The sequence below is a fragment of the Lynx canadensis genome, chromosome D3 (genome assembly GCF_007474595.2).
Source record: "Lynx canadensis isolate LIC74 chromosome D3, mLynCan4.pri.v2, whole genome shotgun sequence".
NCBI classification, from domain to species: Eukaryota; Metazoa; Chordata; class Mammalia; order Carnivora; family Felidae; genus Lynx; species Lynx canadensis.
In genome coordinates, this window is record NC_044314.2 from 79017124 (window position 1) to 79044283 (window position 27160).

General features: G+C 42.2%; 1 protein-coding gene across 1 annotated transcript in view; it reads right to left on the reverse strand.

Annotated features, from left to right (window-relative positions):
- Positions 1-7680: 7680 nt before the first annotated feature.
- SUDS3 (SDS3 homolog, SIN3A corepressor complex component) overlaps positions 7681-27160 on the reverse strand; it is a 66110-nt gene continuing 46630 nt past the window's right edge. Inside the window, exon 13 of the mRNA XM_030292405.1 lies at positions 7681-7852. Coding sequence (XP_030148265.1) covers positions 7696-7852 — 157 coding nt within the window. The 3' untranslated portion in view covers positions 7681-7695. The remainder of the gene's footprint in view (positions 7853-27160) is intronic.

Below are 27160 nucleotides of genomic sequence, written 5' to 3' on the forward strand. Positions count from 1 at the left end.
TTATAATTAATGTGTCTAGTGTATATTTAGATTTGAAGCATAATTTATTATCTTAAATCATTAGGAGAGCTTAGAATTCTCATAGATCTGCCTCCAGCATATCTCTAGATGTCGCTTTTGTTCACGGTCCTAACTTAGGTTACTGATTTGGGGGCATCCACGGTGATCTTTGGCCTTTGGCACCTTGACCTTAACTCGACCAAACCAGAACTCATTGACCTCTCCTAAAAACCTGGTTATCCGGCAATTTAGAAGAATTCATCAAAATTTTAAATGTGCTTAACCTTTGACCCAGGAATTCTGTGAAAAATTTATTGCATAAATCTACTGGCACAAAAATTGAAAGGCAAAGATATTTGTTGCTTTGTTGGTAACAAACAAACAAAGAAACAGAAAACAACAGGAAACAACCCAAATTTTTATAACTGAATCTTAATACACCCAAACAGTAGAATACTATATAGCCATTAATAACAATGTTATAAATGTATAAGAATTGATTTGGAAAGAAGTAAATAATATATTGTGGGGGAAATGAAGAAATAATATAACCCAAGGTTAATACATACACACACACACAGGTTTATAAAAACATATAAATACCATAAATAAAAGTGGGTTATATCTAGGGGTTAGGATTAGAGAACTGTACTCCCTCTACCGTGTTCAAAAGTCAAGATATATTGCTTTTACTTTTTTTTTTTAAGATTTTTAAGTAATCTCTGCACCCAATTTTTGGCTTGAACTCATAACCCCAAGATTGAGTCGCACACTCTATCAACTAAGCAGCCAGGCACCCTGTATTGCTTTTACTTTTAAAAAATAAATGTTTTGTCCCATGTGCTATAGTCCTTTTCCAGATTCACCAACCACCAAATCCCCATCTAAGATCTTATTGTCATTTTTACCTCCTCTCTCTCACAGCCCTAAATCCAGCCATATACGAGCCAAACCTTTCTACTTGTGAAACATTTCTCACATCCTCAGCACACCCTTCCCTCTGGCCAAGGTCAGTCTCACCTGGCAGGTCTCCGACTCCACTTCCCCACTGTTCCGATGTATGTTCTGCCATAGGGGACTCTTCTTTTAAATTTTTAGAGTTTACTTCTTTCTTTTGAGAGGGAGAGAGAGGATCTCAAGCAGGTTCCACACTGGCAGCACAGAGCCCGACATGGGGCTCAAATTCACAAACAGTGTGATTATGACCTGAGCCAAAACCAAGAGTCAGACACTTAACCAACTGAGCCACCCAGGCTCCCTCTAAGGGGACTCTTTCTAACTTACCTAACCATTATCTTCATTCCTTTGCCCCCAAACCAGTGGCTCTCCTGGACTAACAGAATAAGCCTCAAACTTTCACCAAGGACTTTAAGATTCCTTCGCTTTAGGTCCACTTTGCCATTTCAGGCTTAAGTCAAGCATCCAAGGCATCCAGCCCAGTCCCCCATCCCAGACACAGCAGCATTAATGGACCCCTTGAATCTGAACCTGCATTTTTATACCTTTAAATCTCAACTCACACTGTTCTCTCCTTCCCCGTGCCCCTTCTTTTAATTTGCATCTTGTAAAATACAAGGGTCTTGACTTATATTCAATACTGTAAATGTTTCTTTTTGCTTGTACTGAGAAAGAGCCTAGTATGTTGGAAAATGCACAGATTTTTAAGCCAGAACATTTGGGATGAAATTTCAGCTGCCACTTACTAGCTCTGTGACATTTACTTCACTACACTGTACCATGGTTTCCTCATCTGTAAAATAGGGATAATAATAAAGCCAGCCTCATAAGCCAACATTTGCAAAGCAGAGAAGTACTGAACACAGTAAACACTTGAAAATGTTAATTATTAGGATTACTAGACTCTAAGATGGTATTATCTTCAGTTGCTATTGAGCATGTTAGGTTTTTGCTCCTAAATTAAATGCTCCCCTCCCAAAGCTACTGAGCCTTTTGAGTTCTCATGGCAGCTGTTTATAGCTTTTTGGCCTTAGTCCCTATGCATAATAATTAAGAGCTTAAACTCTGAAGCCAAGCTGACTCCTGTCTTGGGCAACTTAACTGAGTTAAGCCTCAGTTTCTCCATCCATAAAATGAGCTAATAATAGTTCCTGTCATAAGGTTGATTTGGAAGATTAAATGTGATAATCTCTGGGAAATGCTTAACGTGGGACTAGCACATAGTAAGTATTCAATAAACATTAGCTAGTATTATTATCAGAGAGACAGAAGTGGGGGAAGGAGAGAATATATTCAAGATAGTTTAAATATGGTGGAATTTATTAGAAAGATCCAGGCAGAAAAATAATACTACCATAGAGGTTTCTCAACCGGGCATTACTGACATTTGGGGCTAGATCATTCTTTGTTGTGGGAGCTGGTTCTGAGCATTCTAGAATATTTAAGCAGCATCTCTCTGGCCTCTACCCACTAAATGCCAGTAGCAATTCCCCTCATCCAGTTGTGACTATCAAAAATGTCTCCAGATACTGCCCAATATCCCCTTGTTGGGGGTGGGGAGGTGGTTCTGGGCACAAAAATCACTTCCTATTGAGAACCACTGAGTTACCCTCACAGGACCCAGAAAATTGCAGGCCCATACTGCTCTAGCCTCTTGGCTTCATTCTACTTTAAAAAAATTTTTTTTTAATGTTTATTTATTTTTGAGAGAGAGAGACACACACAGCATGAGCGGGGGAGGGGCAAAGATGGAGGAAGACACAGAATCTGATACAGGCTTTCGGCTCCGAGCTGTCAGCAGAGAGCCCGACGCAGGGCTCGAACTCACAAACCATGAGATCATGACCTGAGCTGAAGTTGGACGCTCAATCAACTGAGCCACTCAGGTGCCCCGGCTTCATTCTACTTCTTAAATTGCTCTGCAAATCAGCTTCCTCTGCAAGTTTTACCCTCTTGCTTCCCTGTAACTTGAGTCTATCTGGGCTTTAGCTTGCCATGATACCAACCCTGGCCCTCACACATGCCCACACCCTTAATGGCTCCAGCCCCCACATAGCTGACTTCTAGTTCTCTTTATGCAGATTCTCGAGAAACAAAGACTCTGACTGGCTGAACTATATAGTCAAGAGACCACCTCCTGTCCAGTCAGCCATGACCAGGAGAGAAGAGGCACCTAGGAGAATGAGCATGGGAGCCACAGGTTCCACACCTTCTGCAGGTGCCCCCCACTCACCGCCCCCATGCCTCCAAAGAGGGAGGTGTGGTCAGGTCAGGTGGAAAGTCTACCCCACATTCTTACAAGCACACTAGACCAATGTGTTTCCTTAGCATTTGTTGGAACAAAAACCCTTTGGAAGACAAGATACAACGATTTTAAGTTGCATATCATTTCAGGGTGGTTCATGGCCCTCATCCCAGGGCCATTTCTTGGATCCTATAAGACTTTACAAATATAGGAGAATTATATGTAAATCAATTGTACATCTATTGTATCCAGGGTGTTGGCAACACACACACATTTACCTTATCTGAATTCAATTATGAGAAAGAAAAAAATTTATCCTGCAGCTCTTAAAACCAATCACACTAGAATTTGGCTCCAGTGCCTCAGAGAAGGAAGGTCACAATCAAAATGCAAAGAGAAATAAGAGAAGTTAATTCCTATCTTTTGCCCTTGTAAAGGCCCAGGGCAATTTAAGGTAATTTTGGCCACACAAGATTTTTGCCTTCAGCACCAACACTAGAACCTATACCTCTAACCTCCCATTCAAGATGTAACCCTACAGGCTTTCCATACCCATGGTTTTCAAACTGCAGGCCTCCGCCCACAGGTGGTCATAAAATCAATTTAGTGGGTCATGACCAGCATTTAAAAAAAAAATTCAATAGAATCGAATAGAAAACACTGGAGTGTAAGTTTCATACTGTGATTATTACTTCATAAAAGTTTTGCTTCATTTGTGTGTGTGTCTGTGTGTGTTTCTTACTCTGGTGAAAAACCATTTGAAAGTCATTGTTCTATATTCTGTGCTGTCCTATATTGGTAGCCATTAGCACATGTGGCTATTGAGGACTTGAAATGAGGTTGGTCAAAACAGACATGTGCTATTAAGTATAAAATGTATACTGAATTTCCAAGACTAAAGATGAAAAAAGAATGTAGAAAATCTGATAAATAATTGTTATATTGATTACATGTTGAACTATAAGCATTTCCTTTGGGATAGATTCTGTTAAATAAAATACTAAAATGAATTTCACGTTTCTTTTTACTGTTATAACGTAGATACTAGAAAAATGTTAATTATATATGTGGTTGTTATTATATGCCTGTTGGACAGTGCTGCTCTGTATGTTTTAGCAAAATATACATGTGTATACATGACATGCTCATAATCTGGCTGGTAATACAGCATCTTTATGTAGCATCTATCACCATATTATTACCCAACACTTAGAAAGATTTGTTCAATGTTGAAATGGCTGCCCCCCCCCAACACCCCTACTTCCAATGCAGAGAGTGCCTTTTGACTCAGCCTTAGTATACACATCTGCTTGCCTTAGTTTAATGTTGCAGGGCCTTAGCAGAGGTGACAAATGCCCTGTAAATGTTTTATTTATTCTCTTAACTTATTCAGAAAGGATTATGGTCTTCCTGCCAATGGTTATGCACTCCAAATGACCACACATCCTGAATCAGGCAGGAAATGCCTGCGTATCTACCTCCTGTGTTCTCTATAAATCTCTCCGTGCATCAGCTTTATGATTCAGCCTCATTCCCCATATTCTCCTTTCCTCTCCTACCTCAGGGAAGGTCGTGCTATCTGTCAATCACAATCTTGATACTTCTACTTGTCAAAGGCATGCTACAATGACCCTCCCAACGTGCATGTGCACACAGATGTGCATGCACACAGATACACACACACACACTCCTGCCAGCCCTAATTAGTTCTAACCTCGCTGGAGCCATTCACTTTTCCCTGGGTTGACTCCTTTCACATCCAATACCTCTAATGATATTGGTCTTAGGAACTGTTCCCTTATTGAGATAAATAATAATTAATAATAATAATAGCAGTAGTAAATAGCTGTCTTTTATAGACCACTTATCTTCCAGACGTTATGCTAAGCATTTTCTCTCATGTAAACATCACAACGATTTTGTTTTGATACAAATACTTTTTCCATTTTAGTAATAAAGAAACTTTGCCTTACAAGGTGACCTAAACTGTAAGATCCATAATGTCTTACTATACACCCAATGTGTACAAAAATTGTCTGGCACACATACGTAAGTGCTCAAAACATGTCTGTTGAATAAATAAGTAAATGACTAGATAATGGCAGATACTACTCTCTCCTTTTACTTATAGTTGTGTCTGTGTGTCAGAAACCTTATTAAGCTGTGTGTTCCTCGAGGACAGGGTTTCTTCTTGCATTTCCTGGGTTTAGCACAATGCCTGCCACAGAGTGGACAAAGATATGTCAAACAAACCAATAAAAAAATTAATGATTAAATGTCACTTTCCCACAACTTCAGAATAGGACAATCCTTTGCTAAGATTCATTCGGTGGCTCCCTATTACCCTTGGGCTCAAGCGCAAATTATTCTTTATGGCCTGCCTACAAGGACCCCCTTATCACTTGAGTTGTCACCTCTTGTCGCTTGGAGCTCCAGCTATACTGAAATTCTTTCAGCTCCTCAACTTTCAAGTTAGGGTTAGGGTCAGAGTTCCTACTTCCCCAACTCACGGCCTTTCTCACCTGCCCCCAACCCCAGTGCTATACCCTTGGCCTAGCCAGTCCTTCCTATCTCCTAGTGAAGCCTTTCCTGACCTTCATCTAGATTAATTCCTCTTAGATAGCTCTCACTGTACCCTGTATTTCTCTTTTAGTGTTTATTACAAGGACACCTCAATAGTTACCTTTTTTTCTTCCTAGCATTTATTTTCTGTAAGCCCTATAAGGTAAGGAGCGTGTCTGTTTTGTATATCACAATGTACCTTGTGTCTTGCCTAGAGGTAGGAAACCAATGGTCCGCACATATTTTTTGGCTCACACTCCCAATTTTGTTCATATACATATATGTTATATATAGAATTGGTTCATTATAAAATTTAAAATAGACATATTTTACAAAAATATGGATTTATGGCTTCTCATAAAAAAAAAAAAATTCCAAAGATCTGGAATACTGCGTATATAGTCAGAATAGATGAGCAATGCTACAGTAAAAACACCAAAATCTCAAACTGGTTACTCACTCACACCACACGTCCATTGTGGGTAGGCTGTGGCTCTGCTCCCTGTCTCTCCCTGAGTTCCATGTGAAACACTGAGAGTCACTGTGGCCGAAGGAAAAGGAGACACAACAAACCGTGCTTGCACCTTTCACCCAGAAGAGACATGTGCCTCTTACATCCACGTTGCATTGGCCAAAGCCAGTCAACAGGGTGGGGATCTTTAATCCCCGTGCAGGAAGGGCCACTGCAGGAGAGAAAATGGAACATCTGGAAAGCAGCCATACAAATCTATCTCAGAGAAACAACTGGCCGGAGCTGAGAAGCAGCAGCCTCCTTTAGATGGGACACAGACTCTAGTGTGACACACACCTCTCTTCCTTCCTAACTCTTCATACGTCACATTCATTCCTTGTTGGAATTTAGGCTTGTACTCACTACAGTAGAGGGTCACAGAAAGAGCAAATAAATGAATATACGAACAAACCTCTCTATATATTATGGCACAAATGAAAACCAGCTCCTTGAGAAGCAAACTCTCATGCCAAGCCTTAGCTAGTCGGTGGTCACTGCCTTTCTTGGGACACCCTGTCTGGACTAGCTCCACCTCCGGTGAGCACTTTGTTGGCTGGCCAGAGGTGAACAACACCTCCCATGCAGACGTCCCACGACTACATCCATCACAAAGGGGACATTTGCCCCCTAGGTGACTGGGCAGCTATTACTCACAGCAGGCTGGCCAACATTTACAAAACAGATGGCACCTGGCAGAGTGAGGAGCTGGTGTCTATGGTAGGCTGGAAGCACGGACAGGTGAAAAATTGTATTGGGGCGCAGCCTCGTTATTATGTTTCCTTTTATTTAATTTTTTTTTTAACGTTTATTCATTTTTGAGAGACAGAGCACAAGCAGGGGTGAGGCAGAGAGAGAGGGAGACACAGAATCTGAAGCAGGCTCCAGGCTCTGAGTTGTGAGCACAGAGCCTGATGCAGGGCTCGAACTCACAAACTGTGAGATCATGACCTGGGCCGAAGTCAGACACTTAACTGACGAAGCCACCCAGGCACCCCTCGTTATCATGTTTCTAATGGCCATAGGATCAAATATTGATCTTGAATGCCTTGCTTCCCAATAGAAACAAGAAAGGATTCTCTTTGCTCTGTCCTGGGCGTGGAGGGCAGATGTCGCACATTTAATTTCTTGCTTCCTTCACACTGTAAAGGCATAGGCAACCCAAGTTTTCTGTAAGCTTTTATTTCTAAGAGGCCTTAAGATGCCATGATGATGCACCTATGATACAAATTTTTGGTAAAACAATCTCCTGCCCCAGTCTGTGTTAGCTATGCTAGCTAGCTTCCTTGCACCAAGCTACTAGATTTTGAGTTATCTACACACAAACACCAGTGTTCCCATTTGCACCCTTGCAGTGACATTATTACATTCTTAGCTGTATTCCAAATCCTCCCCATTCTGATTCCCATCTGTTCATGCTCTCCTACGTGTGTGTGTGTGTGAGTAAACATATAGACACATACACGTTTATGAATGCACATGCAAACTTTATTATTTCTTCCAATGTACATTTAGTACAAGGCCAGGCAGTTGGGGTAAAATGATGAGCAAGATAAGCATGGATGCTGGAGCTCAGAGTCCTAGTGGAAAGAATAAGAAATTGTTGTAAGTTCTACAAGAAAGGTTCAAAGAGCTACAGGAAACCTGAACCGGGACCGGGAAGGTTCATGGACCACTTCCCAGGAGAAATGACATTTTCACCTAAGACCTAAAGGTTGGCAGTAATTAGTGAGGCAACTCCAGGCAGGGGAAACTGTGAGAAGACCCAGAATCCAAAAAGGGCACGGGATCTTTAAGGAACAAATGGGTTCAGTTTGGCTAGGATGTGGGTAGCAGGAGGCAAGTTAGGAAGCAGGTGGGGAAACTAATAAGAGAAGAAGCTAATGAGGAAAGCAAGGGCTGGCCTTACAATGCCTGTGTGCCCTTTGAAGCAGCTGGAACTTAATTCAGAGAGAAATGGGGAGCCAATGAAGAGTTTTAAGTAGGAGGGTGATTTGATCCGATTTACATTTTCTCCACGGGAATATTCAAAACAGACTGGAAGTCTTGGTGCTGACCCATCAAATGGATTCAGACGGGGTCCTAAAGATGCCCTGCCCTTCTGGGCGTGCAATCATTCACTGCTGAAGGTCTCTGAAATGTCCGGAGGGAGAGGCTGGACTGCCTGGGGGACGCGGGCTGAGGACAGTGGCTGTTTATCACTGTATAGCATTACTTTGTCACCACATTAATTATAGTCATAAAGATCTAAAAATAGACATAGGAAAAACATGAAGACAATACACACCAGCAAAACTTGTCTTGTAGGGTGATGGGGTTAGTGGTCCAGGTCAGAGTATCTTAATGTTTTAACAAGTATGGCCCCCTTGGGGGCATAACAGCTAAATATACGTGCTAATGTCTGCACAGAACAAATAAGGCAGGGTAATAGATGAACTGATGTTCTTTTCTCCTACCACCAGTGTGTCCTCCCTATTATCCCATGACCATTCTCTATTTAAGGGGTCAGACCATGAAAGCAGAAAAAAAGGCTTTTAAATTTCAAAAGGAACCTCGAAGGGACTTGGGCCAAAGGAAAATAAACACAAAGAGGCAGACCAGGGTTTCCTGCCTTCAAGACAAGATAAAAAGAAAAAATAGAGGAGTTTGGGCACAGGGGAGCACCTGCCCCCTCAGCCCCACTAGTGGGCACTATCACTGGAGACCCCAATTGGAAATTGGAAGTACTAGGATCTGTGCTTTGAGTGGTTCACCCAAGAAACCAGCAAGAACTCAGGAGGGGAAATGGCTAGGATCCAGGTACATGAAACCATCTTAAAAACTTCCTCCCAGAGGACTGCAAGCCTCAGCCCCCAACAACCTCCAATACTCAGATACTTATTTGAGCCCCTGAAACTTAAAAAAGAAAAGATGCTCTTAGAACCCAGCTATAAGAGACATTCTTGGGACAATTTTGAATATGGACTAGATTTTAGATGATATTGTGAAATTACTGTTAATTTCCTGAACTGATAATGGTATTGCAATTATGCCGGATAAAGACGTTTTAGGAAAATGCGTGAACTATTAAGAGATGAAATACCTGAATTTCTGCAACTTATTTTCAAATAATTCAGCAGGCAAAACATACAGGTACACAAGAGAGAGAAAGCAAATCTAGCAAAACATTAACAACTGATCTAGAAGGAGGGGTATCCAGTGTTCACTATACTATGGTTTCAGCTCTTCTATAGCTTTAATTTTTAATAACGTCTACACTTTTAAAATAAAATTTTTATAACAGAATTCATAATTGTAATTATAAATGCTAGAAATCACAAGGAAAATGATTCAATAATATTTAAAATGTTTTAGGCAGCATAGAGAATGGTTTGCATTATTGCACGTGAAGAAGAAAGTTTAAGTAACAGTTGCTGAATAGAGTAGTTGCGATTGTTTGCAGCATTTTTCTCTATTTTTTATCTTTCTGTGCTTTTATAATATTAAAAATTACTTTCAGATGTTATCCTAAAAAAAGATGGGTGGGGGAAAGAAATCCTGAATTGACTGAGATTAAGTATCTGCCACCCAATATAATGGGGAGTTCAGAATAAAAATTAAAGTGAATTATGGAAAAGTGAGGAAGTTACTGCTGTTTCTGGGTTACTGGACCAGGAGTTACACAAGTCACGTTGTAAGCAACAGAAACCAATTCTGGATCCTTCAAGCATTCTGGGGATGGTGGGGAGCTCACAGAACCACCAGGAAGGCTGGAGAGCCAGGCCTGGCACGTGGACAGGCAGAAAGGCAGGCTGGCCAGCAGCCACCACCACTGCCAAGCCCAGGTGACAAGAACCATTCAGAGAGGACAGGACTGCAGCAGCCACTGACCCGAGGGGCTACAGCCTAGACTTCGGCCCCTCGTGCCCCTGGGCACTGAGTGCAGACACTGGCACCATCACTGGCCTCCAGAAGCCCACTGTTGCTCCTGCCATCTCCAAAAGAGATCTTCTACTGCTCCTACTTCGGCAGAACACCACTCCCAGTTCAAAGCCTTACACATGTGCATCTGATTGGCCAAGTCTGGGTCACATCTCACACGGGAGATGCAAAGGACACTAGGACAGCAAGGACCTCATGTTTGGGGCTCCTATGATGGGAGGAGGGCCCTGCCTCCCACTAAGACTCATGTGGTGGGAAATTTTCTAAAGAGATTGGAGATTCTGACATTGGGCAGCAAAAACTGACAAATGTCACCATGCAGTAAACCAGGCACCACATAAGAGAAAACAAGACCAAGATTTGGCCCTTGCCCTCAAGGAGCAAATTTGAGAGTGAATATTATAACTCATTATTCTTTGTTAACCCATGGTGCTTAGCAGAGAACAAACACTCAATAAATGTTTGCTAGATAAATAAAAATAAATGAACAATCTATCCCGGACAAAATCAAACGACCTTTTGCCGGCAGAGGACTGAATTAAAGAATTCTCTAGAACCTTCTAACAACAAGATTCTTGGAATCTACGGTCTTTCCTGAGAATGTCTGAGACTCACAGTGATCTTCCAGAGACTGTGAACCAGAAGCTGGAGGAAAATCTCACTGATGCGCTAAACCTTACCAAATATTAAATTTTAAAAACGGATCCACCTAGAAAACCAATTTAAATCAAGTCTAAATCCAAACAACTAAAACAATTGAACAACAATGAAATTTGTTCTGAGTCCCTACTTAAGGTAGAATCTTCTTATCTTTTAAGCAAAAAGCCCAATGTCATTAGTTTTGGTCATACACTGGCTTGTGGTGTCACGCTGGGCTATGTCACAGCACACATCAGCAATAATTTTATAAATGTGTTCTCCCCAGCTGCCTACCTCTGAGCTTGAATCAATTTCCAACCACAGTTTGCGCATTTCATGCCAAAAGGCTGCAGTGGCGGGGGGGGGGGGGGGAGGGGTGCCAAGGGCTGGTGTGAAATCACTTGTTGTGCACATCTTCAAACATGGGTGAGAATCATCTTTCCTTTCAATGGTTTTGGTCTCAGTTTAACTAGACACAAACTTGCTAGATTCTGTGCAGTCTCTGGACTTTTCATTAATTCACTAACTCAACAAATCTGCACTGATTCCTTACTATGGGCCAGGAACTGTGCTAGACACTGGGGATACAGCAGTGACCAGAAGAGATATGGTCCCTGAAATCGTGGCACTTAAATTCTCGGTGGAGATCCACAAATGAACATGCAATCATAAAGTGGAATGGCTATTAGAGGGGAAAGCAAACTGGGTGCTATATACAAAAATAACAGGAAATCTAATTTGGATTGGGTGGAGTGGAGTAAGCGAATGCTTTCCTGAAGAAGTAACATTTACCCTCCAACCTAAACACTGAGAAGAGTAGTTATGGGCCAAACTATGTCCCCCCCCAAAGTCATATGCTGAAGTTCTAGCCCCCTGCCAGGACCTCGGAATGTAACTGTATGTAGAGACAGGGTCTTGAAAGAGGTAGCTGAGTTAAAATGAGGTCATTAGGATGGGCCGTAATCCAATAGGGCTGTGTCCTTATAAAAGGATATTCGGACACAGACACGTACACAGAGGAAAGACCACATGAGGACACAAGGAGACGGCCATCTACAAGCCAAGGAGAGAGACCTCAGAAGAAAGCAGCTCTGCTAACACCTTGAACTCAGACTTCTAGCCTCCACAACTATAAGAAAATAAATTTTTTAAGTCAGCTGAGCTGTGGGACTTTATCATGGCAGCCCTAACAAACTAATACAAGGGTTAACCAGGTAAAGACTGGGGTGAAGAAGAGAGAGGTTCAGGCAGAGGGAAGAGAAAGAAAGCAAGCAAAAACCCAGAGTCAGAAAAGAGCCTTGCTTCAACAAAGAATTGAAAACCCGGGGCGCCTGGATGGCTTAGTAGGTTAAATGTCTGACTTCAGCTCAGGTCATGATCTCACGGCTTGTGGGTTTAAGCCCCGCATCGGGCTCTGTGCTGACAGCTCAGAGCCTGGAGCTGCTTGGGATTCTGTGTCTCTCTCTCTCTCTGCCCCTCCCCTGCTCACACTCTTTCTCTCTCTCTCTCTCAAAAATAAATGTGAAAAAAAATTTTTAATTAAAATTAAAAAAAAAAAAGAACTGAAAACCCCATAAACATGTTTGAGGTTGAGTAAAGACAAGGAAGGATGGGACAAAGTATGACTGGAAACAGGGGCAGAAGCCAGAATGTACAGGACCCACCAGGCCATGTTAAGGATCCTGACATTTAATAGTTTTGGAGAAGGGGGAGGAGGTGGTGATGTGGTTCGACACATGGTTAAATATCGTTTTCTCCGGGCAGTAGAGGGGCGTTGTGGCAAGGGGCTCAACTAGAAGAGCAGTGATGGTCTTTGGACCAGGCTGGTAGCAGTAGAGGTGGAGAACTATCAACAGACACATACTTAGAAGATAGAACTGACAGGCTTTGCTGGTGTTTGGGTGTGGGGGCTGAAGGTGTTGGATGGCAAGAATGGTACACTGGCTTCTGGCTTGAGTACCTAGAAGCACTTAAGGAAACGTATTTTCCTATGTGTAGAGAAACTTTGGAAGCCATCTTCTGGCTTCCAGAAGTAGACAAGAGGTATAATCTCTTCAGGTAAAGGTCAAAGTGCTCAGCCCGGAAAACGAGGTTTTTCTAAATCTACTCCCTACTTGCCTTCACAGCTGCTCCTTCCATCACCCACCCCCACATCCCATGCTCTGGACACAGCTGATGTCTCAGTGCTCATCCTTGCTCCCCCTATATAGAACATGCAGGGGCACCTGAGTGGCTCAGTCAATTGAGCGTTCGACTTCAGCTCAGGTTGTGATGTCACAGCTCGTGAGGTCGAGCCCTGTGTCGGGCTCTGTGCTGCCAGCTCAGAGCCTGGAGTCTGCTTCGGATTCTGTGTCTCCCTCTCTCTCTACTCCTAACCCATTCGCGTTCTGTCTCTGCCTCTCTCAAAAATAAATAAACATTAAAATTTTTTTAAAAAAATAACATGCATACTCTACCTCCCTAGGAACCCCTGCCCATCATTCCATATGCTGTGCAAACGTAACTGCTCCCAAACCTTGATTCCTGTGTCCACGTGGACCCCACCTCTCCCTCTAGCGACGGTTCCTTTATGTTCTTGGCTTGACCAAAGCACTAATTACATGCACGTTATTCTCTCGCATCACACCCTGTTCTTGTTTTCCACTCCCTGTTCCAATTTGTAATTAAATATTCATCTAGGAGTTTCCTTCTAGAATTTAAGTGCCATGAATTCAAGGTTAAATACATGGAGCTAAATCCAAGGGACACTTGTGACCTTTTATGTTTCCTGACCTCTCCACAGAACTTGATAACGTATATTCCACTCCTTTTCTTTTTTTAATATTTTAATTTGAAATGCTTCTACAGAAAAGTTAAGAAGATATAATGAATACCCGTATGTCCTTCACCCAGAATATCCGATTAATCTTTTTTTGTCACATGTGTTTATCCCCTGCTTTTGTTTTTCTGGGCCATGGAAATGTAAGTTACAGATATCACAACACTTTACTCCTAAATACTTCGCTTTACTCCTAAATACTTCAGGTTTCCTAAGAACAAAAAAATACATATATTTCTGTTACATCATCATAACACAATGATCAGATTCAAAAAAAAAAAAAACATTAACGCACTACTACTGTCTTAGTATGTTCAGGCTGTTGTAACAGAGTGTCATGGTCCAGGTGGCTTGTAAACAATAGAAATTTATTCCTTATAGTTCTGGATACTGGGAAGTCCAGGATCAAGGTGCTCACAAACTCAGTGTCTGGAAAGAGCCACTTCTGGCTCTTAGCCCACTGTCTTCCTACCGTGTCCTCACATGAGGGACGGGGGCAAGGGAGGTCTCTGGGGTCTCTTTTATAAGGGCACTGATCCTGTTCATGAGGGCTCCACCTTCATGACCTATAATCACCTCCCAAAGGTGCCACCTCCAAATACCATTCACTGGGTGTTAGCATTTAACATGTGAATTTGGGAGGCCACAAACATTGAGTCAATAGCAACTCTTATGTAATAACTCATTTTAAAATTTTGTAAATTGTGGGCGCCTGGCTCAGTCGGTCGAGCATCCAACTTCGGCTCAGGTCATGATTTCACAGTTTGAGTTTGAGCCCTGCCCCTCATCAGGCTCTGTGCTGACAGCTTGCTCAGAGCCTGGAGGCCGCTCCAGATTCTGTCTCCCTTTCTCTCTGCCCCTCCCCCGCTCACACTCTGTCTCTCTCTCAAAAATAAATAAACATTAAAAAAAATTTTTTTTAATTTTGTAAATTGTTCCTGTAATGTCTTTTACACTGATTTTTTCTGATTTAAGATCAAATCTAAAACCACCTTCTGCATTTAGCTCTCATGTCTGTTTAGTGTTACCTGGAACAGTTCCTTAGTCTGCCTTCGTCTTTCAAGGTACAAATATTTGTGTCAAGTATAGCCCAGTTTTGTAGAACACCCCTCAATTTGGGTTTGTCTGGTATCTCCTCCTGATTGGATTCTGGATGTACTCTTAGGGCAGAAATATCAGAGAAGACATGTGTCCTTCTCAGTAAGTGACATCAGGAGGCGCGTGACTGACACTGGCTTATCCCATCATTGATGATGAACCCCTTCCTTGAAGGTCTCTCTTCCCTTGGCTTCTATGGCTTTCCTTCTACTTCCTGGGCAGGTGTTTCTTGGTCTTTTTTCATGGGCTCCTCTTCCTCTGCGAACCCATAATTGATGGCCAGACAGGTTCCTATGCTAGGAGCCTATTCTAGACTCTTCACTCTCTAAACTGTCCTCCATTGTGCTTTGTATCCTGAATCTAATCTTCTGTAACTCCAATTACCACCCTTGTACTGACGGTTCTCAAACTTTCAATTCTCCTCACCCTCGATATCTCTCCTAAACTCCAGACCCAGAACTACCCAGCAGACAGCTACACCAGAAGGTCACCACCGTGTCCAGGAAAGAATACATCATCTTCCCCTGCCCCTGGCCTGTTTCTCTTCCTCCTGTGATAAATGCCAACACCAAGAGCTCAAGCAATTCATCCATTTTACAAACATTCATTGAGGAACTCAGAGCCTTTTTAAATTTAATTATTCAGAGTCTTCCTTCACGGATTTTCAACATCTTTAAATAACAGCTGTATTTGTCTTGTTTATTATTGTGTCTCTAGTGTGCCTTACCCTTGAAAATGGTAGCTATTTGTAATCAGACTCAGTTTTCTCACCTCAAAGGTAGAAATAATAATGGATCCCTCACAGGGCTTGGGTGAGGAGTAAACAGGATCACATATGAGCAAGTCCTTTATAAACCTAAGTGTACCCCCTGCTATTCAAAATGTCCGAGATCAGCAGCAGCAAGCAACACCTGGGAACCAGTTAGATATGTGAGCTCTGGCTCCACACTGTCTTCACCCAACTGCGGAATCAGAATCTCTATTTTATACAAATCTCTAAGCGATTTGTATACGCAGTAAAGTTTGCGAAGGACTGCTCAATCCCAAATGAATTACAGACAGACCCAGGCACTGAATACATCACACCACTTGTTAACATTCAGTTCATGGTCTTTCTCACACAAGAAGTCTTTCCTGGTCAAATGAGGAAACGCTAGGTTCACATGAAAGGCACAGCATCAGGGAAATGGCACGCTTTGAAATCCTGACTTCTGTTTCCTCATCTCTAACCTGCCTTTGAGAGCATCAAGGTCCTGGACCGCTGTGATGACTGGTGGAGAGACACGTACATGAAGGATCACGGACATGCGATGAATACTTAGCAAATCATATTTGGTTTTAAGGACAGAAACTCACACTCAGATGGCTTCCCATTTGCCAGGAATGTGCAACCTCTAACCCTGCCTACAGGTTCCACCTAGGTTAAAAGAAAAGACCGGGAATCTCTTCTTATTCTATGTCTAGGACAAATTCCCTTTTCACAGAGATCTGGATGTGCTTTTTTTTAAGCTACCATTTATTGAATTCCTACTATGTGTCAGACACAAGCTGAATAAAGTGAAAATGTCTGGTCTTTACATTCCCCATGTTGGTGCCAGGCCTGCAAAGCATCAGGTGGGCAAGGGCTAGAGCGGTGGAACAGAAGGTGGGGGAAAGAACTAGGAGGAGGAGGAGACGGTTAAAGGAGCAGATTGGTGTGCTAGAACTCCTTTTGCCAAAGTTTATTTCAATCCGGCTGGGTTGTTTTTTTTTTTTTTTCAAGCTTCCAATTTAACAAGCTCGAAATAATAATTCCCACTGCTGCCTTCTGCGTCCAGCTCCTTACCTAAATAAAGGTGCTTCTTAAATATCAAGGACCTCTCATACCGAAGATGATTGTAGCTCTTCAAAAAGACAGACGTGCCAGGTAACAGGCACCACAAAATTATAGACTGACATTCTCCAAAACCCCTATGAGACGCTGATGAACACTATATTGTGCACCCTCCAAAAACATAATCATACCACAGACAAAAAGTTTTACATACAATGTCAGGGAAAGAAGGCTTGCAATCCTTTTAAAGGAGACTGCAGAATCTTTCCCTTCAAATCTCTAGATTTAAGGTTTGTCTGTTTCTCTTCATACAGATCCTTATGTACCCATACACAGGTGCATGCATGCATGTGCGTGCGTGTGCACGCACACACACACACACACACACGCACACACTGCATTTTCACTTACTTCATTTACCTCTCTAGATCCAGAAGCAGAATAAATTAATATTTCCCTGGCAGGCAAGTGGAGACATGTTTTGTCTAGAGATTACGCAGATTAAACCATCAAGTGCCATAATCTACTCTCAGTAAAGCAGAAAGACAGACAGGAAAATTTAGACATAGCCATCGAAAGCCCAGCAGGAAACAGTAAATTCACATCCTGAAAAGCCCATGTGCTCTGGCCTTCCTCCTGATCTAACGGACACTGTTCAGCAGAAAACACATCTTTTGTGGAATGTAGTTAGAAAACAAAATGAAATGAAACAAAACTGTGACATAAGAAAGACCACAGTTGCCTGGAAGCTACTAACAACTTCATGTTACTCAAAATGGCTTTTTTAATCCAAAGGAGGCATTTGGGCAACAGAAAAGAGAGTTCCAGGGGTTAAAAGCATGGAACTCATGTGGTGCCGACTCCCTGGGTTTGCCTGAATACCTGCTCTACCCCTTTTCTCTGAGCCTCAGTTTATTCAGACAGAGAAGGGGGCAATATGTGCACCTACTCTGTGGAGCCGTCCTGAGTTAGATGAGGTGATGCATGCAAAGACCTTAGCACAGTACCTGGTACACGGCAAGGGCTCAGCAGAACCTGTAAGTGCGACACAGAGGTCTTGGAAGTCCACGGACTCCAGTCTTGGTGGCCAGAACACAGAAAAAGTCCCCAAATCCCACCTACCCCTTCCCCTCAAATGTGCTATCATGTGCCAGAGCACTTGGGTTGATGTCCTGCACCAAACACTACAGGACTTGGCAAAAGTTGATGACTTTAACTCATTTGGGGCTTTAAAATTTTTTTTTTATTGCAGGGATGTATTATATTTATAAAATGTAAGCAAATTTTAACATTTATGTATTTTTGTATGTTTTATAAAATATACATATAAAATTTGCTATTTTAACCAGATTTAAACATACAATATGATGGTATTAATTACATTCACAATGTTGTGTAACCATCACCACTATTTCCAAAATTTTTCACCACCCCAAATAGAATCTCTGTACCCATTAAGCAGTAACTCCCCATTCTCCTCTCCCCTAGCCCCTGGTAACGTTTACTCCCCTTTCTGTCTCTGAATTGGCCTAATAGTTCACTTATCTTATGTTCCCTTATCTCATGTTCCAAGACCCCCAGCGGATGCCTGAAACCACAAGTATTACCAGACCCTATATATGCTTTCTCCTGTACATATATACCTGTGTTAGTGTGATTTATAAGTCAGGCAGAGTAAGAGACTAACAACACTAACTGATAATAAAATAGAACAATTAGGGGCACCTGGGTGGCTCGGTTGGTTGGGTGTCTGACTTTGGCTCGGGTCATGATCTCACGGCTTGTGAGTTCGAGCCCCGCGTCGGGCTCTGTGCTGACAGCTCAGAGTCTGGAGTCTGCTTCGGATTCTGTGTCTCCCTCTCTCTCTGCCCCTCCCCCATTCACACTCTGTCTCTCTCGCTCTCAAAAATAAATGCTAAAAAAATAAAAAAATAAAATAAAACATGGGGCGCCTGGGTGGCGCAGTCGGTTAAGCGTCCGACTTCAGCCAGGTCACGATCTCGCGGTCCGTGAGTTCGAGCCCCGCGTCGGGCTCTGGGCTGATGGCTCAGAGCCTGGAGCCTGTTTCCGATTCTGTGTCTCCCTCTCTCTCTGCCCCTCCCCCGTTCATGCTCTGTCTCTCTCTGTCCCAAAAATAAACGTTGAAAAAAAAAATAAAATAAAAAAAAAAAAACAAAACAAAATAGGACAATTACAACAATATGCCGCAATAAACATCATGTGAATATGATCACTTTCTCTCAAAGTACCTTACTGTACTGAACTCATCTGCTTCCTGGGACAATGTGAGATGGTAACATGCCTGTGTGATGAGATGGGAGTGACGTGCATGGCCTGGGCATGGTGAATGAGCATTAGGCTACACTCACTGACCTTCTGACCATATGTGAGGAGGGAGATCATCTCCTTCTGGACCGCAGCGACCGTGGGGAACTGAACCACAGAAAGCGAAACCGTGGAATAAGGGGAAGTTGCTGTAAATGGAATCATGTGATATTTGTCCTTTTGTATCTGGCTTCTTTCACATAGCATAATGTTGTCAAGGTCCATATTGAAATTCACTTATTGTAGACTATATCAGAACTTCATCCCTTTTTATGGCCAAGTAATATTCTACTGCACAGATATGCCTCATTTTGCTTATCCATTCATGTCAGCAGACACTTGGGTCGCTTCCACCTTTTATTTATGGTAAACAATACTATAAACATTAGAGTAGAAAGATCTGTTTGAATTCCTGCTTTCAACTCTTTTGAGGTACAACCTCAGAACGGAAGTGCTGAATCACAGGATAATTTTATGTTTAACTTTGTAAAGAAACATCAAACTGTTTTCCACAGTGGCCATACCATTTTTCATCCCCGCAGCAGTGTACAAGAGTTCCAATTTCTACACATTCTCTCCATCTCTTGTTATCTTCTGTAACTCAATGGTTTTTAAGAACATCTCACGACTGTCCCAACAATGCGGCAAACTTACTGTTCTAGAACAGCTGAGAAGCAAGTAATGCTCCTTTAGTGATTCTCACTCCACTAGGGACAACTTTGCCTGCCAAAGAAACATTTGACAATATCTGGAAACATTTTTAGCTGTCATAAGTCCTCATAAAATTATTTTGCATATTGGTCTTCCCAATAAGATTCCTTTCAGTTGTTCTCACTTCTATTTTCTACTTAAAAATATATTTTAAAAACAGTTATTTCCATCAGGTTGGTTTGGGCTGCAAGTAACAATACCAAATGAAAAGTGGCTAAAAAAAATAATGACCCCTCAGATTTTTAAAGTATAGAAATAATGAAGTTTAGTAGTTCAATAATACCACCAAGGACATAGGCTTTTTCCATCTCTCTGTTTTACCATCCTTGGCATGCTGGCTCCTATCCTCAGATTGGTCTCTTCATGGCCTCAAGCTGACTGCCACATATCCAGTCATCACATCCTCACCCGGCCACATACAAAGAGGAAAACCTATACCAGCATCCAGACAGCAAACCTCCCCCTGGGTCTCATTCACCAGAGTTGCATCACCTGCTCATGCCTAAAGTAATCACTGGCAAAAAGAATAAAACCACCACATTAAGTTTAGGCTCAGCAAAGTTTATCCCCTAAAGCTGGAGAGGCATCACCTTTCACGAGCTAGGAGATGTTGAAGGTATTAAGTAATCTGTAGGGTGCTTCATTGGTGCTTCAAAGATAGTTTGTCATCTGGTTTCAGATGCAAATGATAAAAAAACTTGTTTTGTTTTGTTTAAGAAAGGAATTATCAGCTCAGATAACTGAAAATTCCAGGGATGGACACTGACTTCAGATACACACAGATATTGGTGGTCAAATGCCATCACCAAAGCTCCTCAACCCCTCAGATTCTCCTGGCTGGCTCTCCCCTCTTGGTGAGAGGCCAAAACAAAATCCCAGAACTGTGTTCTCATCAGCTTTGACTGGTCTGGCTTGGATCACTGTGGCTCTGGGAGTAGAATGCTCTGATTGGCCGCATTTGGATCACAAGGCTCTTCCAGCACAGGGAACAGAGGTACTATAAGCAGGGTAATGGATGATCAATTTGCAAACATCAACAAGCACACACTACACAGACACATGGGGGAAAATGTATATATTTCTGGCCTCTAGTAGTCTGATTATAAAAATGCACTAATTCCACAAACATTTGCATTCAGCTAACCATGTGCCAGACACAATGCATTGAGGAGGTAAATAAGACACAATCTCTTCACAAAGGACGCTACTCTTCCCCCACTAACCCCCTGTGTGACCCTGAAGGAGCTCCTCAACCTCTCAGATTCTCCTGCTCATCATCTGTAACAGGAAATGGCTGGGATGCTTGATTTCTGAATTGCTTTCCAATTCTGTATTCAATTAAGTCCATGACTTCCTTCCTACAAACTGCTTTGAGTACTTTCTTTTTCTAGATAACTACCAATCAGACCCATTTGATTCGCCTTGCATGGCTTGTTGCCCACCACAGAGGAACAAATAAAAGAGAGCAATGAAATAAACTCAGAGCCCCTCTGTGACTGAGCAATTGACTTTGGTATCTAGAGTTCACACACTCTTGCAGCCAGACACCTCATGGGTGACTGAGGTGAGGAAACCCAGCAGAGAAAAGGAGGTCCGGGCAAGAGATAGTGGGGAAGCCTACCACTGGGAAGGAAACTCTGGGCCACAGACTTTGCTCTTTCCCAGCTCCCACCCAGACTCAGTGTGGGCGACTTATTTCCAAGCCATGTCTGTAAGGGTACTTGGCAAAGAGACTCACTGGTACCTCTGCAGATTGCATGCTAAAATGAGCAGTGCGTGTGAAGCTGACTCCCTCAGAGTGATTGCAGGGCCCTGGAGGTGCTGGCTTCTGCTGATTAGTCATGAGGCTGGCTTGCAAGGAAACACTGTCAGGTGCACAAAATGTTTAGTGACCCTTAAAAGACAGAATATTGTAGCTAAGCCCAAGTAAGTCTGCTCTAACAATCTTTCATTCTTTTCCCCAAAGTGATGAGAATAGTAATGATCAAGAGGTAACAGGCTGACAGCCTTCACATGAGGAGATATGCAGGTTGGACATTGTACAACTTTAGGGGTGCCATGCATATTGCAGTGTATGGAAATCTAGGTGAGTGTTGCCCCCTAGAGTTATGCAGTGCTCAACCTGTACAACTACATATGGCAATCCTTAATGTTAACAGCAAAACTAAGGTGAAAAGGCTGCCATAGCCAGAATCCAGAGATTTTCAATCAACCAACAGAAGTTTTTACACCGATTATATACTGAAGTGTTATTTTGGATATATTGGGTTAAATGAAACACATTAATTTTATCAGTTTCTCTTTTTAATGTGGCTACTAGAAAATTTAAAATTACACATGTAGCTGGTATTTGTGGCCTGCATTATATTTCTACTGGACCATACTATCATAGAAGGTCCCCAGCAGGACGGTGCAGTTGCCCACTGGGAACCCACTAGCTACCACACTCCTTTGCCTGTTTTTCTTCCTTTGCCTCTCTCACGTTCCTACCCCCTCACTGACTTCCATGGGATCACCTGACAAAGTGGACCCAAATTTGTCTCAAAGCATGCTTCTGGGGTAAAGTAAGACACAGACTTACTATGTATAGGGAACCATACTAATACATACCCTTTCCTTCTACTTGATTTCCAGTATGACCCAGAAGAGAAAGAAACCAACACAGGAAAGGTTAAATACCAGATTTAAATAAGAGAACAAGGGATGTGCATGATTACCTGCCAAGTGAGTAGTAAGAGAGTTAAGTGCTAAGAGCTTGAAGGAGAAATGATATTAATATGGAGTAGTGTGGTTGGGGAAGGAGATTTCTGCTTGGCACCACAAGATCCAAGTGCTGTCAGTTTACTGCCAAAGAATGAGTTGTCAGATGTGAAGTTTGAGCAAGGACCTAGACTCAAGGAATGACTTTGGTGCTGATGATATGTGCTGTGTATTTTGTGGGAAGGACACTTTGATTACAGTGTGTGTGTGTGTGTGTGTGTGTGTGTGTGTGTGTGTGTGTTGGGAGGGGGGGGGGGGGGGGGATGCCAGGATCTGATTCTCCTAGTTCACTCATGCTCCTTGTGAACAAAGCTGGCAGTGGGGAGGTAATGTAGCCTATTTCTCAGAGAGCACAAACAAAACATACTTTCCAGAAAGAGATCAAACACTCTACCCCTTTCTCATTAACACCATGCTTTTTGTGACTGAGATGAGCAACTATAAATGTCACCGTAGGAGAAGCAAGCATTCATTCTATGAACGTTATTGACCACTCACTATGTTCCAGGCACTACTGAAACAGCAGTGCAGAAAGCAAAGACCAAATGCTTTGTAACTTTCAAGATGGGGCGGGGGGGGGTGGGGAGGGGAGAGGGGGGCAACACCCTGCCACCATTCAGTCCTTTAAAACAAGCAATAAATAAGCCAAAAAAATACAGAAAGGAAATAAACTGTCCTAAAGAACAGACATTTTGGTAGTTACCTAATCTGTTATTTATTGTTTCCTTTTACAGGAAACGAAAATCATTTTAAAAGAGTCCAGAGTTAGCTAGAATTTAAAAGAGAGAGAGAGCTAAGTCCTTTTTCCCCTGCAAAAGAACAAATTTGCATGGAAGAATTGGGATGGTGCTGTCCAAGGTACCAGCGGCTTCTCAGTTCACCTAGCTGGGATTTGAACATAACTATGATTCCCTCATAACTTTACAAAGGTAATATTTTGCCCTAATAAGTAGGTGGGCATCACAATCTATAGTTACATATGTGTGTGGATTAAAAATAGCTTTCCTTTCACTTATGCTCATTTTAAATGTCCTATTTGGATTTAAAAATAAATTCCTTTAAAATACATAGAATCAGGGAGTTAAGGGTTCTATCGATTCAGTTCAATCAAGGTTCTAAAGCACATTTCATCTTGCAGATGATATTCTTTCTTATACGCAGCTGGAATCTCTCCTGCCTAAATGTGAAAGTTATATATTCAACTGTCTACAAATATCAGAGGGCAAAAAGTAAATGATTAAAATGGGACATTTAGCCCCTAGGCGGCTTGGGGCTCTGTGCTGATGGAGCAGAGCATGCTTGGGATTCTCTTTCCCTCTCTCTCTGCCCCTTCCCCACTTACTCTCTCTAAATAAATCAACATTTTTAAAAATTTTAAGAATAAAAGATTCTCCCTTTGGACAGAACAATTGGTGTCTTGGTAATCAGTCCCCATCATGCTTATTGTTTCCCCAACACTGAAGGCATTCCAGTTGCTACTTAAATATCCCATTTTATTTACTTTAATTTTTAATTTTTATTTTTGAGAGAGAAAGCATGTGCATGCACGGACTGGGGGGAGGGACATGGGGAGGGAGGGAGGGAGGGAGGGAGGGAGGGAGAGAGAGAAAGAGAGAATCTTAAACAGGCTTCATGCTCAGCACAAAGCCAGATGTGGGGTTCATTCCCTATGACCCTGGGATCATGAGCTGAGCGAAATCAAGAGTCGGTTGCTTAACTGACTGAGCCACCCAGGGCACCCTAAAGGGAGGAAGCTTCTACTCAGCTCCAGCCATGTATCTGTGTGGGACAACAAACTCAGTTTTGCAAAGTTATCTAATTACTAGGAGAAGCTCAAAATTCTTAATTTAAACATGTTTTAATTAACTCAATTTTTAAATCTACAGTGTGAACCACAAGGTGGATCCTACCCACAGGACTCCTGCTTTGCAATCTCTGTTCAATGCCAACTCTCATGCTTGAAATTTTAGAATCTTAGGAAATTGGAAGATATAAAACACTTTTCTTTCCATTTCACAGATGGGGGAAACAAGGCACAAAAGTCTTAGATTTCAATTCTTTCCCCAAGAGTTGAGAAAGCAAACCCCAAATACCTACTACCAAGGGCACTAAATTAAAAACAACACTAGACAATTAAAAGTTTGTGAGCACTCAGGAAAGGAATTCACTGCAGAAAAAAGCATATGGATTGAGCACAGTACCTGGTATAGAGTGGGTGCTCTACTCTATGAAAAGGTATCGTAGAAACTGTTGAATGAATGTCAGCTCAGACACATACCATGGTTGTGTATCATAGCAGTACAGTGTAAAGATCTGGAATCATACCAACTTAGAACTGTACCAACAGCTTACTACCTGTATGACATTCTCCCAGCCTCAGTGTCTTCATCTGTATATTGCAAATAATACCAAACCTGCATGTTTGTTAAGAGGATCTGAGATAACATACCACACCAATCACATACATGCATTTTATCTATATAATGCCCGTTATTCTAATTAGTTGACAGATTTACCAGACTGGCAAGTCAGGAAAATGTAGTAGAGAGGCACCTGGGTGGCTCAGTCAGTTAGGCATCTGACTCTTGATTTCAGCTCAGGTCATAATCTCACAGTTCGTGAGATCGAGCCTATGTCAGGCTCCGTAGAACCTGCTTGGGATTCTCTCTCTCCCTCTCTCTGTCCCTTCCCTGCTCATGCCATCTCTCCCAAAATAAATAAAACATTGAGAGAGAGAGAGAGAGAGAGAGAGAGAGAGAGAGAGAGAGAGAATATGTAGTAGAAAGAGATGAGGTTTAATGGAAAGGTCACAAGTTTTGGAATCAGTGCAAACTGAGTTGGATTCTAGTTCTGCCACTTACCAGCCTGGCTACCCTAAGTGACTCTTTAATGCTACCTTCATGGGGCTGTTGTAAAAATTAAATATAATTGAGCATCTACCCTATGCCATGCACTATGCCAAGCCATTTGCTTACTTCTGTTCACTTAATTTATGTAGAGTGCTTACCACTGCCTGGGCTATAGTAAGTGCTCAACAAAGAGCAGGGAGGGTTATGATCAGCATATTTGAATAGCAACAAGCACTAAACATCACTCAGGAGAGCCTTGTGAGTATAATAGATAAATGTGGGCTGGATGAGACCACAATGAAGTAGGTTTGTAAAAGAGTGGAATATACCATGGAGAAAATATTAGACAACAGTTGAGAGCCAAAAGAATCCTGCGTAATCATTCAGAACCAGTTCAGGAAAGATTTTCTGTAAAAGGGAAGATGGCAAATATTTCTGGCTTTGTGGGCAATAGAGTTGCTGTGGGAACTACTCAACTCTGCCCTTTGAGTGCAAAGACACTCATGGATATGACATAAACTTATAGGTGTGGCTGTGTTCCGATAAAATGTTACCAAAACAGGTGGCAGGCTGGATTTGGCCTATGGGTCGTGGTTTGCTGAGCCCTGGTTTAGAGTAATAAGATGATGGCACGCAGTAGCATAAAGGGTGCTATTCAGTTGAAGAAACCAAGCGCACAGTTACTTAAGTCCTTGGAATTAAAATCACAACTCAGGACGATCGTGGTCAGTGAGATCCCAAAAACAAAAGCAAAATTTTGAAAGTGATTTGAGCCCACGAAAGTGAAAATTCTATCCTAGTCTGCTCTGGAGGGATCATGCCCAGACTGGTCCTGGGCAAAGTAATGTGAACCAGAGTGTGTTCAACTGAGACGGGTGATAAAAGACCAACCAGAAATCGCTTACATGTTTCATCTGGTGAGCCTGCCACAACACCCCATTCCCAATCAATTGCTAGTAGCTGCAAGCAGCCTCGTGTAGAAAGGATTCTGAGTCCTCACATCTGGGCCTCAAGACAACGGGCCAAGACTGATGAGTAACGTCTTCCATGGGTACAAGGGGAAAGCGATGATGAATGTGCCAACAGCTGCCGTCCTGAAAACCCCACCACATGAGGAAGGATAGACAATAAATAAACGGAATTTGTTACCCCAAATAAGTTATGTAATCCAAAATATAATCATCTTCAAGCTGGTAAGATACTACTATGCTCTAAATATTAACCTGATCTTGCTAACAATGGACATATCCAAAATAGTTTTTATTACAGTGGGCAGCAGGGGACTGGCCTAGGTCACTGGAATATTCTTCCCAGCCCTGCGTGACACTCTGTGATTTTTCAAGATGCCTTATTGTACTATCACAGCTGTGTTCCAGGTGGCTTAGTCTTCCCAAAAGCTTCGCTTTGAAGACGTCATGAATATTTAAACATACTTAAGGCTAAACATTTTTCATGCTTCTCAACTCACCTACAGTCCAAAGGTGGGTTCTGGTTGTCAAGAAGGCTCATTTTCGAGATGTGTGTTTGTGCACATATAGGCATACAAACCCATGGGCACTGTATTATATACACACGTTCAGATCTTCAAGGTGCATGTATGTAAATTCTTCCTTTTAAATCTTGACACTGAGTTCTAAAGTCAAAGCCTGCAGTTAAAGGCCACTGACATGTCTTCAGACACAAACCAGCAGCTTTGTGATAAGTAAGAATGTACTGATTATTTGGAAATGACCTACTAATGTTCCCACTGCAGTGATTCATAGATTATGGCCTCAGAACCCACAGTGACAGTGAGCTAGCCAGTGTCCCCTTCAGTGTCATCCTTCATTGACAATGCTGCATGAGTCACAGAAGGTCCCAGAAGGAGGTGGGAGCAGGCAAGGCATGAAGGGTTGAGGTAAAGAGAGTTGGGTAAATAACATACGTTTTTCTTTTTCCCATGAAATCCCACTGA